The 16,135-nt window shown below is 38.9% G+C and overlaps 3 gene segments (V, D, J or C); all 3 read left to right on the top strand.

Annotated features, from left to right (window-relative positions):
- LOC101002206 overlaps positions 1-16,135 on the top strand; it is a 203,862-nt gene that overhangs the window by 67,996 nt on the left and 119,731 nt on the right.
- LOC100999905 overlaps positions 1-16,135 on the top strand; it is a 221,769-nt gene that overhangs the window by 95,299 nt on the left and 110,335 nt on the right.
- Positions 7,355-10,610, top strand: LOC100997778. The segment is given in 2 exon segments: positions 7,355-7,424; positions 7,712-10,610. Coding segments are annotated over 2 exon segments (510 nt in total).

The following is a 16,135-nucleotide window of genomic DNA, read 5'->3' as shown; positions in this document are numbered from 1 at the left end:
CCCCACGTTTCCCTTCTGCGCTGCCCTAGCAGAGGTTCTCTATGGGAGCCCCATCCCTGCAGCAAACTTTTGCCTGGGTATCCATGCATTTCCATACATCTTCTGAAATATAGGCAGAGGTTCCCAAACCTCAATTCTTGACTTCTGTGCACTCACAGGCTCAACATCATATGAAAGATGCCAAGGCTTCCACCCTCTGAAGCTACAGCCGGTGCTCTATGTTGGCCCCTTTCATACAGGCTGGAGCAGCTGGGACACAGGGCACCAAGTCGCTACGCTGCACATGGCATGGGGAGGCTGGGACCCACCCATGAAACCATTTTTTCCTCTTGGACCTTTAGGCCTGTAATGGGAAGGGCTGCCATGAAGGTCTCTGACATGGCCTGGAGACATTTTCCCCATGGTCTTGGGGATTAACATTAGGCTCCTTGCGACTTATGCAAATTTCTGCAGCTGACTTGTATTTCTCCTCAGAAAATCAGTTTTTCTTTTTACTGCATCATCAGGTTGCAAATTTTCTGAACTTTTATGTTGTTTCCCTTTTAAAATTGAATGCTTTTAATAGCACCCAAGTCACCTTTTGAATGCTTTGCTGCTTAGAAATTTCTTCTGCTAGATACCCTAAATCATCTCTCTCAAGTTCAAAGTTCCATAAATCTCTAGGGTGGGGACAAAATGCTACCTGTCTCTTTGCTAAAACATAACAGGAGTCACCTTTGCCTCAGTTCCCAACAACTTCCTCATCTCCGTCTGAAACCACCTCAGCCTGGACCTTATTGTTCATATCCATATCCCTATCAGCATTTTTGTCAAAGCCACTCAACAAGTCTCTAGGAGGTTCCAAACTTTCCCACATTTTCCTGCTTCTTCTGAGTCCTCCAAACTGTTCCAACTTCTGCCTGTTACACAGTTCCAAAGTTGCTGCCACATTTTTGGGTATCTTTTCAGCAACACCGCATTCTACTGGTACCAATTTACTGTATTAGTCCATTTTCACACAGGTATGATAAAGACATACCTGTCACTGGGAAGAAAAAGAAATTTAATTGGACTTACAGTACCACATGACTGGGGTGGCCTCAGAATCATGACAGGAGGTAAAAGGTACTTCTTTCATGGTGGCAGCAAGACAAAAATGGGAAAGAAGCAAAAGTGTAAACCTCCAATAAATCCATCTGATCTCATGAGACTTACTATCACGGGAATAGCACAGGAAAGACCAGCCCCCATGATTCAGTTACCTCCCCCTGGGTCCCTGCCACAACACATGGGAAATCTGAGAGATATAATTCAAGTTGAGATTTGGATGGGGACACAGCCAAACCATATCACATAGTATATATTGAAAATGTATACTCAAGTATCTTGGATGAGATACATATTGCCAGATACCACACAGTTACCTACCTAAGAAAAGAAATCAATAATTACAGTCTATTAATGGTCACATTAGACAGATAAATACTTACAAAATGCCAGAGCCCATGGTTTGAGATGCTCTGAAATGTGATGGTTCTCATACATCACATTCTTGTCTAAAAATAATAGATAAGTATTCAGAAGACCTTGCCCTCAATGAACTCATATTACTTCTTAATTATTGCCATTCTGCTTTACAAATGCTCAAGAATCTATATATTTAATATTCAGTTATGAATATATTTTATGCATGTGTAGGGTGGTAGGGTAAGAAGAGGGCTGATGTTAAATTTACTAACTTACAGTTTCTAGGTGTAGAACTATTGCTTGCCCATATCTGAACATTAAAGCTATATTCTTTCTTTGAAGTTTGATTATATGCTTTTCCATTTTATTTATTAAAAATTATGACCAGAGAGAGTGTGTGTAGTTGATACCCAAAGCAGAAAATCGAGTTACAGATGACTAGTTTATAAATTAAACAGAAATCCCTTACCCTCACCCTTCACAGACCATCTAAGCAATACATCAAATGCTAGCAGCCAACATTCTTTTTTTTGACAGGAAACTAAAAGTTTATTCTAAGAAACTAAATAAGAAGAGCTCAAGCCTTGGAATTACATAGCATATCAAGAGTGATATGAGATGTAGGGCTAAAGACAAAGAGAATAATTGATATATAAATATATAGTCTCATATAGTCAATTATCCAGTTTCTCTTGCTAAGAACTGTTAATGGTATGAGATTTTACCACACTTGCAAGCTAAGAGGTTAGCTTGACAGCATTCCATGAACACTAGCAGAAGACGGGAGACTACTGGATTACAAAGCATTTTTAATACTCTCAACACAACGGGCAGCATGAGCTTCATATGCCTATAACAGACCTGTGCCTTCCCCTCTGCCCATTTCCACAACAGTGACACAGAGCAGCTTCTGGATGCTGTGGGTTTTCTCAAACCTGATCAATCTTTGTCCCACGGGGGTACATTATGTTTATTATCCTGGATAGCAAACAGATCCAGAGAGAGATGTTATCTCTATCTTCCAGGCTGATTGCTATACAAACATTCTTGACAAGACAGTCCAAATGAAAAGTTGATATATGATTGTAGAAATGTCAGAGACCCATGGGGGAATTAACTCTCAACACCTCTCCACTGCTTTTGGCACAGAACAACTAGTTAACTATACCTACAGTAGCATAATAATATATTTTTATTTGAAGAATTTGAGCACCCCCAGAAAAGAGACTTACAAATACTGATATTTCAGTGTCCCTTATGACACGACTGGTTTCCCGCCAAATCTCTTCAAGTAAAATCTCCTAGCGAACAAGTGCCATCCATATTACCAGGCTTCCAGTCACGTTTTTAGTGCTTTACTCTTAAAAATCAATATACAATCAAAGATCATTAGTAAACAAAGTTTCTTAACATTTATGATAGAAAGCAAAAGAGACAGACATTAAAGGAAAGAAGAGAAAAACAAAATAAAAAACAAGAAACAGAAAAAGGAAAAGAAATGAAGTAAATTGTGGGAACAAAGAAAATTGAGGCAAGCATATGAAATACAGAGAAACAAAGGTGGAGTTCTAAATAGCAATCATATAAATGATTGTTTCTATCCAAGACAGATATAAGAAACATGTCATCCCTAAAACAGAGTAAGATTATATATATATATACACACACACACATATTTATATGTGTGTGTGTATTATATATGTATGTATACATATCTTTTTTTCCGGGGAGAAACTTTAAGAAAGCCAAAATAAAATTTTAAAATAAGAGTCAAAAGAAAACTTGATATAACATCCCAGAAAATAGAACAAAATATCAATAAGTTATATAACAGAAAACATGAAAGAAAATATAAGTGACTTGAAGGGTGAACACAGGAGAATCAATGGCTGTCCAAGAGAAAGTCCAGAAAAAAATTTAAAAATTATCAGAGAAATCATGCCATAAAAATTAGTTCTCAGAAATGAAAAAACGTAAGCCTCCATATTTTAAAATGCCTGTTGTTGGCTGATTATTGTAAAACAACTGAAACTAAGGCATACCTTTGTGATTTCAGAACACTGGGGACTAAATGATTCTAAACTACAAAAGACAAAGAAAATGTTAAAAATCAAAATTATACTTAGAGAAAAGCCATAGATAATGCAAAAGTGGAATAACATCACATTTCTAAATAGCAACACTGAATTCTAAAAAAAAAGATGCAAGAAATATCAATAAAATTCTGATAGAAAATCATTTTAATCTTAGATTTCTCTACTAACCCAAGATATCAATAAAATGCAAATAAAAAGACATTTAAATTATGTTAAGATCCAAAACATTTACCTCTATCTCAAGCTTTCTTAGGAAATTACTGGGTAGTATGTCTCAGCAAACTGAGAAAACAAACCAAAAAGAAAAAAAAAATGGGATACAGGAAATAAAAAAATCTCATTCAGAGTAATAACAAAGAAAAATGTCAGGATAAAAGCTGGGCAGTGGAACTAATTAGCAACTGGCCCAGACTAAAGCAAAGGGACTCCAGGGTTGCATTTTCAAATAGACTTAACTCTTTCCTTTTGGGCTTGTTGCTTTAATTGGCTCACTACCTGGGTGCAATATACTCATGTAACAAACCTGCATATGTACCCCCTGTCTCTAAAATAAAATTTGAAATTTTAAAAATATGTTAAAATGAGTACCTAAGTCCTCAGCACTCTTTTTCAGCTCTGCTGAGCTCCTGACATTCTAGAATAATCAAAATGTTAATTAGAAAGAACACACTTGGAGTACTTTCACTATCTGACTTCAAGACTTACTATAAACCCACAATAATCAAAGGAATGTGGTACTGGCAAAAGGGCAGACAAACAGGAAATACACATTAAAACCACAATGAGATACCACTAACCATCCACATACCCACTCAAATTAAACCACCTGACAACACCAAATGCTGGCAAAAATTTGGAGTCCCAGAACTCACATACATTGTTGGTGAAAGTGGATAATAGTACAACCAATTTGGAAAAAGTTCTAATAGTTTGTTATAAAACTAAACCCCATGATCATCTATCCCTATGAGCCAGCAATTATGCTCCTAAGTATCTACTTAAGAGAAATAAACACATACATCTACAAAAAAAGACTTAAACCGGAATGTTTACAGAAAGTGAATTAATCATTGCCAAAACCTGGAGACATCTTCAATGTCCATCTCCAGGAGAGTGGCTAAACAAACGGTAGTATATCCGTATGGTGACATATTCCACTGCCACAAAAAGAAACGAAGTACTAATACACACGACTTGGACAAATCTTAAAAGCATTATTCTGAGTGAAAGAAACTTTGCATAAGAGAGTGTATGATGTTATTCCATTTATACAAAATTCTAGAAAATAATAATTTATAATAAAGAAATCAGAACACTGGTTGCCTCTAAGGGGTTAGCAGTGGGGAAAACTAAAGGCATGAGAAAACCTTGGAGATGATGGTAATATTCTATAATTTGGTAGGTTACACAGTGTATGCATTTGTCAAAACTTGTTTAACGGTATTCAAGATTTGTGCATGGTGCTGTACGCGAATTTTACCTGAAAAACATCTTGAACTCCAGTTAATTATACGTGTGCTGAACTGCTTAGAAGTGAAGTATGCCTTCAACTGACTTTTCAATGAATTACAAAATTAGATGGATTGATGGACGAATAGAAGAATGGATAGATGGATAGTTATGTGGTAAAGCAATAATGGTTTTATCCAGAACCTAGGCGGTGGGTACACGCATGTTCACGGTATAATACTTTCAGCTTCAATAGATGCTTGAAAATTCTCATAATAAAATGGAAAATAATGGCATGATTCTGTGTATTTTTTAATAAAATCAACTTTGAAATATGCTGATAAGAAACACATTGCTAATTAAACAAGCGAAGTACAGGAAGGTTTGGACTGTGTGTTTCCTGTGTAAAAGAAGAGAGAGTCAGATTTACATAAACTTGAGCAAGCAAGAACTATTATTTCTAAGAATATGTACCAAAACACTTAAAAGACTGTTTATCTCTGGAGAGGGGACTTACTTTTTGTTCTCTGTTATAATTGAATCATTAACTATGTACATGTATTAATTCAATAAATAAACACATTAAAATTAAATGACAGTTTAGTATCCATAACATTCCCTGAGAGAAAAATGTAGAGACCACTGCAGTTTGAAAAGCATAAAAAGGGAGGGGAATACGTTTGCTGTTTTTTTTTTTTTTCAAACAAAGAGAATACTGATGAAGAGGCAAAGATTTGGAATTTAGCAAAGAATAGGGATCATTTGTTAATTTTCAGAAGCTTTTAGGATAAATGAAAAAGATGCTGGGTTATTTTGGCAGAGAGTTTGATACAATTGACTAAAAGATTTAAAAATATATCTACATGTCAATAAAAACTGAAGTATTCTATACCTTTTACTACTTCTACTTAGCAGAGTTTACCTCAAGCCACTGTCTGAGTCATGTCCAATAGATGTAAAGGCTTCACATACACTCCTCATATGAACGAGTTACTGAAATATTGTTAAAGTGTCACATTTTCTCTATTATAAGGTAAATTGCTTTTCACAATTCTATTTTCTTTGAAATATGGGTAAGACGTATAATCAATCTTCACCTTTAATGTGGTAGTACTAAACACCACTCAAAAGTAACAATTAGGTATTTAATAGAACATCTTATAATAGAGAGAATCTCAGAATCAAATAAGATAGGTTAGTTTTTGCAAGGCTGTCTTTCTAGAGTTTCCTAGCATTCTGTAGAGTGTTAGGCCTATCATTTTCAGTTACCCACCAGACTGTACTTTACTAAGGCACAGGCAACTGCAAGAGTCAGACAATACTTGATAGTGTTGATAGTAACACTTGAGATTTGTGATCACATAGGCATTGATTTGAGTCCTGACTCTGTTACTTACTCTTGGATTATATGAACTTGGATAAGTTGTTTAAGGTCTCTAGGTCTTACCTCTAAAATTTCCTAACCTGTAAAAATAGTGTGACAATAATAAATAGCCAACCAAAAAATAGACTTAAATAAATGTATGAAAAGCAGAGTAAGTGCTCAAAAACTTAGATCTACTTTTATGCAAAAATGAACTATTTCAAGCAATTACATGATATGAGAAATCAGCTTGATAATGGAAAAAGATCATAGCATTGTGGTCAAGTTTTACACATGCATGATCTGTTTCGTGGCCTAGACCGAGTTGAATTAGAACAGAAGAAACTATATTACAAGTATCCAGGAATTAAGCAAAGACAAAAAACTAGTTATGACTGTGATAACTGAAACAAGGGAAGAGATATAAGAGACAATGCACTTAATTTGTGAATTGGCAAATAAGGTAGGTGAAGAAAAAGAGAGGCTTATGGAATTCTTGAGCTTAACGTGCAAGAGGAGCAGGGATGCCATTTGTTGGGAGAGGGGAACTGAGGAATAAGAGCCCGTTTATTGGTGTGTGTATGTGCTGGGGCAGGAATGAGTTCAGTTTGAGATAACCATGAAGACCCAGCAGGCAGCTGAAATACTGTTATGAAGTTCCCTTATATTCTAACATATTACCTTTAGTTCTTTGAAGTCAACTCTGCACCCCAATGTTTGCTCTACACCCCACTGTTTGCTCTACACCCAGACAGTAGCAAAGACTGGTGTTCAGTAATGGCAGATAGTAAAGTGGTGGGAGAACAGTGGTGAGCTGCCGGTGCATGCTGCGAGGCTTGGGCATGAAGACTCATCCTGAGTGAAGAGCCACACAGTTCCACCAGGGGGAAGACTGATTTTTGCATATCTTGCAGAAAATCAACCACCTGTTAGAGGAGGGAAACAGAGCAGGAAGGAGCTACGCTGTAGGAAGCAAAGATGAACTTGAGTTTCACTTCTTAGTGCCTTTTCTCAGGGGAGAGGCCATCACTTGAAGATGCTGGGTTTCCTGCTCCTTCTCCTGGGACGAGGTATGAGCCTTGGCTTGTGAGGAGTCTGGGGTTAATGTTAATGCTAGGTGGAGAGGTGGAAAGACTTTCTCTTCAGAGAGTCTGAAGCCACCAGACAGAAGATGAAGGGGATATGTTAGATTAAAGGACCATAACAGAGTAATTGTTGGCACAATAAAAAGGAGGCAGTGCCTTGGGGTCCTTTGGGAGCTGAGGTGGCATTGGAGTGATAAAGCAGAGACGTTCCTGCCTGGCGAGACATCTGACTCCAAGCTTGTCAGTCCTCATGAATATCTCTCTGGAATTAGGCTCTGTGTTCAGTGCTGTCGTCTCTCAAAAGCCAAGCAGGGATGTCTGTCAACGTGGAACCTCCGTGACGATCCAGTGTCAAGTCGATAGCCAACTCACCATGATGTTCTGGTACCGTCAGCAACCTGGACAGAGCATGACACTGATTGCAACTGCAAATCAGGGCTCTGAGGCCACATATGAGAGTGGATTTGTCATTGACAAGTTTCCCATCAGTCGCCCAAACCTAACATTCTCAACTCTGACTGTGAGCAACACGAACCCTGAAGACAGCAGCATATACCTCTGCAGCGTTGAAGACACAGTGCTGGGCACAGATCAAAGATCTGAGCAAGAACCTCAACTCTCTCCTACCCAGCTCCCCTTACATGAGCCTGAGGGCCCTGCCAAGATGGGACAGGAGGAGGAAACCACAGCTCTTGGGCAGACACAGCTGTTTCTGTGCTTGTGGGTGGGCATGGGTGTGAATGGATAGACTGGGGATGAGGAGAGCATCTGTAGGACTAGCTGAAGTGTTCTATCCACAGACAGGAAGGGTGGCTCCTGGAAAGCTGAGGGTAAAATTTCTTCTAGAAGGGTGCTCAGAAATACCCAATAAAAACAATCAGATACAGTTTCCTTCAAGTGGCAGGGTCAGTAATAGCCTTTAACTGTTTTATCTCAAGGCTCTTTTTAGCTGGTTTTCTATCATAATATATTTTGGCAGAACTTTAGTCACCTTGAAACAAAGCTGGTACATTACATTAATGACATCTGGTTGTTCTCAGTCAATAGGAATTATAAAGCTCTCTAGATGCCTCAATATGACAATATGACACATGTATCCCAGGCCAACATAAAATCTGCGAAGTTCAGGAACCTTCTATAATGGTGAGTTTTGGAGTAGTCCAGAGGTTTGGGGCATGTCAAAATATCTCCTCTAATATGAGAAGTAAGCTGCTGCACCTTAGATCATCTACCACAGAAAAGAGGTACAATGCTAAGTCTTTGGACTTTGAATTAAACTTTGGATATACTGCATTTGATTGTGCTACTCTATTCCATTTACTATGTAATCTGTAAAGCTGGAGCCATTGCAAGAGAGGGTTCTGTGGCAGAACAAGCCCATGATGAAAGCTTCCTGCTGCTTGGGCCATAGACTAAGCAGACCCAGTTGTTCTTGAAGATCCTATGATAGATACGGATGCTCTAAGGAGATCCTGACATTCCCCAATAAGAGAATCACAAGGCAGTGTGGAACAGGTTCGCTGTGCCCTGATTGGCACTTCAGACCGTTGCATCTTGGGCTATACTTTTGTTGCTTTCCAGATCCCAGAGAGAAAGAATGCTCAAACACACAAATTACATGAAGAGTGTTTATTACATACAGGCAGCAAGGGAAAACAGAGGCCTAAGATTCAGGGAAAGCCAGTTCCACTAGGCTCAGGAAAGCTGCCAATGGTGAATGAAACCTTGTCTGTGCCTTCCCTACTTGCTCTGCCACTGAGGGACCTCAGAGAGCAGCCACTCTGGGTGTTATATCCTAAGCAACTTGACATGCTTGGCAAAACATTGAAGGACATCCTACTTCTAGAAGGGACTGGAACAGAGCCCTGGCTGTTCTAGCCAGTTCCTCCTTATCTCAGGATGTTACATTACCAGCACATTGTACAGTTATTCTTGAGAACTACAAGCAATAAATGGGGAGGTACTGAGTTGGTCCAAGGCCACCTGGAGAATTGCCCTGAAGACAGGTGCAGAGTTTTGGTGTAAAGCTATACTCTTACCGGCCAATGACCCCCTTTTCTTTTGAAACGTTGCTCCTGGCTCTGTAACGGATGCCTCATAATGGCATTCAGAACAAGGTATTATCTGATCTGCAAAACTGTAACGTTGGCTGTGCCCAGAGCATTCTCTCTGTTATTAAATGGAAAATACATAATCAAGACCATACTTAAATACAGCTGGAAGAAGGTACAATTCAATTTCAAGAGCACATCTCAGAGTGTCATGGTACCCACTCATGCTTTTCTCCTGTCACCTTCAAACCACACCCAAGTTTCATAGAAATTTCATATTTCCAGTTGAGAAACATGAGATCATTTTTTTCAGATGGGTCTCCACATTATTCTTGAAGGATCATTACAGTCTAACCAAGTATGGTTCTGAAAGGTAGTGGTGAAGGGAAATCCTCTTGGGGCCAAAACTTAAATCGGTATACCTGATTGTTGTCCACATTTTATTGAAGAAGAGATGGCCAGAAGTATAGCTATATCTTATATTCAATTTTCTTTCATACTATCATCTAGTCTTCTTACCTATTCAGTCATATTTTTCTTCTTTTTGCTTCTCTATGCTACAATCTGGGTAATTTCTTTAAAACTACTGTTTAGTTTACTAATTCACACCTCAGCTCCAGTAAGCCTCTAATTTAACATTTCAACTGACTTTGTTCATCTAAATTATATTTTTTATTTCTAGAAACTCCATTTGGGTCATTTACAAATATGAGTTGTCATTTTTGAATGCATCTTGTTCCTTGTGTATTTTAAAATTATTTTCTTTTTATAAGTATATTAAGCATCTACTGGGAATTCTTATCTGGCAATGCCAGCATTTGATGCCTTTTTGCATCTTGTTTTCAGTAGTCTGCTGACTCTCACTCAGGGTGGCCTATTTCCTTGTCCACTGTGTAATTTGATGTGAATTTATCTTTCAGAATTCTTTAAATACTGGAGTAAACATGGGTTTTCTAGGAAATATTCATGCTTGCCTCTGTCAAGAAATTGGAGTGCTACAGACCCAATATCATTTTATTTTATAATTCTCAGTATATATCTTCTTGGTCATAGAATGTCTATCTCAATCCCCAATGGACTGACTGTTCAGTGACCATGAATACTCAGAGGAAATTTTTAAAAATCCTTCACCCAAAGCCAAGACCAAGATAAATAATATTCTTTGTTAACTGCTTCTAGGATTAGTTTTCTAGCTCATCCTTTCACTAACTATGTATCTCTTTGTGTACCTCACTTTATAAAGGAGTGATTCCTATCTAGTTTCTGGTCCATGTAAGGTCCCATGGGTCTTCTCCAGTTTCCACATGTACTAATTCTCCAGGTCACAGGAATGCACATGTATACCCATTTTATCTCATGAGTTCCATGCTAGCTTACCTTCCTGCCCTATGCTCCCATTACCATAGGAAGTTGACAAATTTACCTACAGTGAAGTCTTGGATTATGAAGCACCTTCCTATATTACAAAATTGCCTCTTTAAAAGCAGTAAAGCACTGTGGTTAGGAACTTGAACTTTGTCAAGTGGCAGACCTAAGTTTAAAACTTGGTTCTTCTGCTATAACACTAGGTGTAACCTTAACAAGCTACACAATTTCTCCATGCCTTAATTTCTCCATAGAAAATAAGAATAATAGCGAGTTTTTAAATGTAAGTTTTTAATAAGAAAGTGATGCAATTATCTGTAAAAAAGCACACAGAGACAAAATATGCAATTAGTGTAGTTGCTACCTAAATGTATTTCTCACTATAAAAACATATTTTACCACTAGCAATTCCTTCCTCAAGAATAAGTAGGACTCCCTCTCAGAAAATTGTATTTTTACAATTGTTTCTCTTTTAGCTATTTTAACTAAATAAAAAAATTTGTGGTATTATAAAACATGCATATTATCAAAATAAAAAAGTCAAAATCACTCAGTTTAATAAAATTAGATCATAAAATATGTGGTTTTAGAATTTATTCCCTTAACCCAATAATATTTCATGAATATCATTTCATGTTAAAAATATTTTACATTAACTTTAATAAGAATAGTTCAATATACTGATGACCATCCTTCATACAATCAAAACCCATGACAAAGTATATATCCATAGGCTAGATGACATGGTTATTTAATTTTAAAAAGCAATCGGGGGCCGGGCGCGGTGGCTCAAGCCTGTAATCCCAGCACTTTGGGAGGCCGAGGCGGGTGGATCACAAGGTCAGGAGATCAAGACTATCCTGGCTAACATGGTGAAACCCCGTCTCTACTAAAAATACAAAAAAAAAAAAACTAGCCGGGCGCGGTAGCGGGCGCCTGTAGTCCCAGCTACTTGGGAGGCTGAGGCGGGAGAATGGCGTGAACCCGGGGGGCGGAGCTTGCAGTGAGCCGAGATCGCGCCACTGCACTCCAGCCTGGGAGACACAGTGAGACTCTGTCTCAAAAAAAAAAAAAAAAAAAAAAGCAATCGGTTGTGTGTGTTGAATTATTTCTGTTACAGACTCAGAAGGAAATCATGAAAGCCCTCCTAACTCTACTTGCAGATGGCTGGTTCCTTTTTATTCAGGTGTTAACTTAAATGCCACCTCCCCAAAGAGACCCTTCCTGACCACTCTACATAACAGCACTTCAGCAGTCATCCCATATTATATTATCACTTTACCCTATTTTAGTAATATGTACTAATCATGTACTGAAAGCAATGTATGTGCATCCCATTTCTATACCTCTTCACATGTGCATAAATGCATGCACATGTACACATGAATGCAATGAAAACAAGAACCTTTTCTGTCTTCTTCATTGCTGCTTCCAAATAGCATAGAAGAACTCTTGGAATATCACTTCAGGAATTCAATAAATATTTATGAGTAAATAAATATGATTTCAAACATAAGAGGAAAATTTATACAGCTGTAGTGGATTTCCCTGGAGGAAAACTCTACAAAGGCATTTGAGTTTAGATAATCTAAGCCCATAAGAAAATTAACTAGATTATTCTAACAGGAAAGGAATAAGCACTTCAAACTTTATATTTTTTATTCTTGTTTTAAATTTATGTTTTAGTTGGGAGGAGGATACGAAAAGATTAAAGGACACAAAATTACAGCTAGATAGGAGGAATAAGTTCCAGTGTTTTACAGAACTGCAGGAGGACTACAGATAACAAGCTTTGTATTTGAATAGAAAGGTACACAAGTCGTGTGCCAACCCCCTTCTGCTGCCTTACCCAAGACTGGGAAATGGAACAGAAGATACGGGTTCTACAGAGGGGCAAAGTGCAGAACTTGCTCAAACACAGTGGCCCAGGGTGGAAGGTTCTCAATTGGAATTGTGTTGGTGCCTGTGTGGATGAAGCACTCAGTTCTGAGCCTTGGGAGCTTGGCCCTCCTGGCCAAGACGATCTTGAGGAAATGGCTGACCCATTGGCTGCCTTCCAAATGGATGACACAGTTTAGAATTTTATAAGCTAAACGAGCAAAAGGAACCCAGTTGACTGGATTTATCACCAAACCTATCTTGTGAGCCTCAATCTAGAGCTGGTATAATTTAGAAAAAATACATACATACATCATATATTAAACTCTGAGTATCATGAAACAGATCCTAGATGTTATAATAATAAGAACCTACATGGGTGTTTATCCCACACTCTGTCCTGGCTTTCTTCTGCTTCCTGTCTAAGGCAGCCTGGGCTCACTTAAGCAGCTCTAATAGGCCAAACAAGAGTGGTCAAGGAGTGGCTGAAATGTGAACAGAAAGACTCACCATTATATTACAGCAATCAATCTATCCTTAAAATAATTTAGGTTTAGTCTCAAGTGCTAGAGGCTTCCCCATTTACCCATACATGGAAGCCTGAAGAATAAACAGAACTATAAACTTCCCTCCAGGCATAAAACCTGCATGTTTTCCATGGCCATCGACTCCATCTTACAAGTCAGACTTTTTTGGATCACACAGAGGACTCCCTTCACTCTCCAGATTCAGTGATTCCTGGGTTGAGATAGTAATGAAAACAATTCCTTATTGGATAAAGAGAAATTGTGCCATGGGGTAGATCAGTAGCTTAGAAAAAAAAAATAATAATAATGGATGAGGAGAGGAGCTGGAAGTTTAGGGGGCAGACAGCCTAAAATCTGACAATCTGGTTGGAGAATTATAAAGGATACTGGAACCCAAGGAGGAGTTGAGTAAGAGCTTAGAAGAAAGATGTGGTGGGATTTGGAGAAGAAAGTGTTAAAAAAAAAAAAAAAAAAAAAAAAAAAAAGAATTTGGAATCTGACACTTTCCAGACTACTAGGAGGTCTGAAAGACTCAACTCTGTAGCAACATGAAGGGGAATAAACTTCGTCTGAATAGGGAAGGTTCTAGTATGATCTCTGCTTTCCTTAGACAAGTGACCCTGGAGAAGTCACTTCACCTCTGAGCTTTAGATTGTTCATCTCTAAAAAGGAGATAACAATATCTGCTGCCTGCCACCTCAGTGAGGCTGCACCAAGGATCAGTTTGGAGGAGGCAAAGCAGAATGCCCTATAGCAGAGCATGGAGGCCCTAGAGTCAGATCAACATACTTACATCCCATCTTTACAACCTACTGGTTACGTGACCTTGAGCAAGTCACTTCATCTTCAGAAAGCCCGTGGATCTCTGTAAAATGGGCAATCCCATAGGTGGTTGTGATGATAAAATGAAAAAGCCATTCTTATATGAGTTACATGCCGTATAGTAAGTTATGTGGTAACTTACTTGTTTTTGGCAGAACAATTATTTTCCTTTGGGTAAATGCCCAGGAAAGGAATTGCTGGGTGGAAAGGTAGTTCTCTTTTAAATTATTTCAGAAATCTCCAAAGTGCTTTCTGCATTACTTTTTCCATGAACTAATTTACACTCGGGCCAACAGTATATCAGCATTCCCTTTCCTCTGCAGCCTCAACAGCATCTTCTTTTTTTTTTTTTTTTTTTTTTTTTTTAATTTTAATAGTAGCTACTCTCCAGCCACGCTCTTTCAAGGCCAATGTGGGGAAGAGCCATGAACATCCATTTTCCCGAAGAGAATTCTTGCCTGCCCACTGGCAGAATGCTTGTTTTCATCTGTCTTTCTTGTTTTTCAAAGAAAAACCAAAGGTAAAGTGGTATCATCTTCCACACCTAAACCAGTTTGTAGCTGCCAGAGCCTGCTGGGAAGGGGCCGGTCAAGCACACATTGATCTTGTCACCTGGAATTTGAGAGATCAACAAGCCCCATAGCAACCAACCATACAACTGCCCATCAGCGCCCATCCTTTCACGGGATTAGCTCAATTCTGGCTCTGCAGACACTGGCAGCCACAGGTCACAAATCCTGGGCCTCTGTGGGCTTCCCTCATCACCCAGGGCCACAATGGGCTGCCTGTCCTAGGCAGAGACACAGCAACATTCTGTTAAACTGAAATGAAGCTTAAATCCACTTCACCAATAATCATCTGAGGGCACAATCCCTGCCTCCTTCCTCGGGGATTTTAAAACACACCTCTCTCTGACCCAAACAGGTAGGTGAGATCTGACTTTAAAGAGGGGAAAATCGGGATGAATTGGGGTATCAGAAATGAATTCCAAGTGTTTTTGTGTAGGAACAGGCATCCACATCCCAAACTGTACCTGGGGATGGAGGAAAATGCAGGAGAGGAGGAGAGAAAAAAGGGAGACAAAGTGGCTAAAAGTAATTGAAAGCTTCCCTTTTGGTTCTTTCCAGCTCTGGTTGCTTTGCCAAGATCATAGGTGAAGGCAGGGTCAGTTCTGGCTGGGAGCTGCTGCTCTGGGAGATGGAGAGTCACTTCACCTCCAGAAAGCTCATTTGATCATCTGTAAAATGGGGAATCCCATAGGTGGTTGTGATGATAAAATGAAAAACACATTCTTAACTTGTATGAGTTACATGCTGTATAGTAAATTACGTGCTATATAGTAAGCTCACAAAAATGATTCACTGTTATCATAATTGAAGGACAGTGGTTTGGTGTGCTAAGTGCTAAATACAAGCCAGAAAGATGTCTTAGAGAAGTAGACAAAGAAAACTGTAGCTCAGAATGAACAGTACCAAGAATGGCATGTCCTCCAAATTGAGCTCGGGCAGTTGGATCTGAACCTATCCTACACATGTGAGTCTATGGTATGAAGTAACAGTCTCCACCTATAGCTATCTTTGTTGCCTGTAAGGTCATTCATTTTTGAACAAAGCTGACCTCAGACCATACTGTGATCATTTAAGGAAGAGCACAAAATACTGGAGAAGGCTAGTCTTCAAGCTCTAGATACAGAAATCCTCATATTCTTGGGTGTTCCCTTTCAGACAGAGAGTCAGAGCCACAAGCACTGATCCAAAAATCCCCTTTCCAAACAAATTTTCCATCTTCTACCAAGGTTCACCTCCCTGTTTAGTGCACACTGGTGTCCACAGTTGCTAGAGCAAGAGTCTCTCCTTATCCTCCAAGGCAGGAGTTCTGTGAAGACCCCGTGACAAGGGGACAAAATGAAACGTATTTAGGGACAACACAGGAAAAACTCATATTGTCAATGCTCCAAAACCTGGCTACCTCAGGCTTGGCCAGTTGTGCGTGAGCAGAGAAGTGTGTCATCTACATGGCAGTCATGGCCTAGATGGGTCTGGAACTGTGGCAA

The sequence above is a fragment of the Papio anubis genome, chromosome 4 (assembly GCF_008728515.1).
Source record: "Papio anubis isolate 15944 chromosome 4, Panubis1.0, whole genome shotgun sequence".
Taxonomy (NCBI): domain Eukaryota; kingdom Metazoa; phylum Chordata; class Mammalia; order Primates; family Cercopithecidae; genus Papio; species Papio anubis.
Note: the sequence above shows the minus strand (reverse complement) of the source record. Positions and strands in the feature narration are given on the sequence as shown.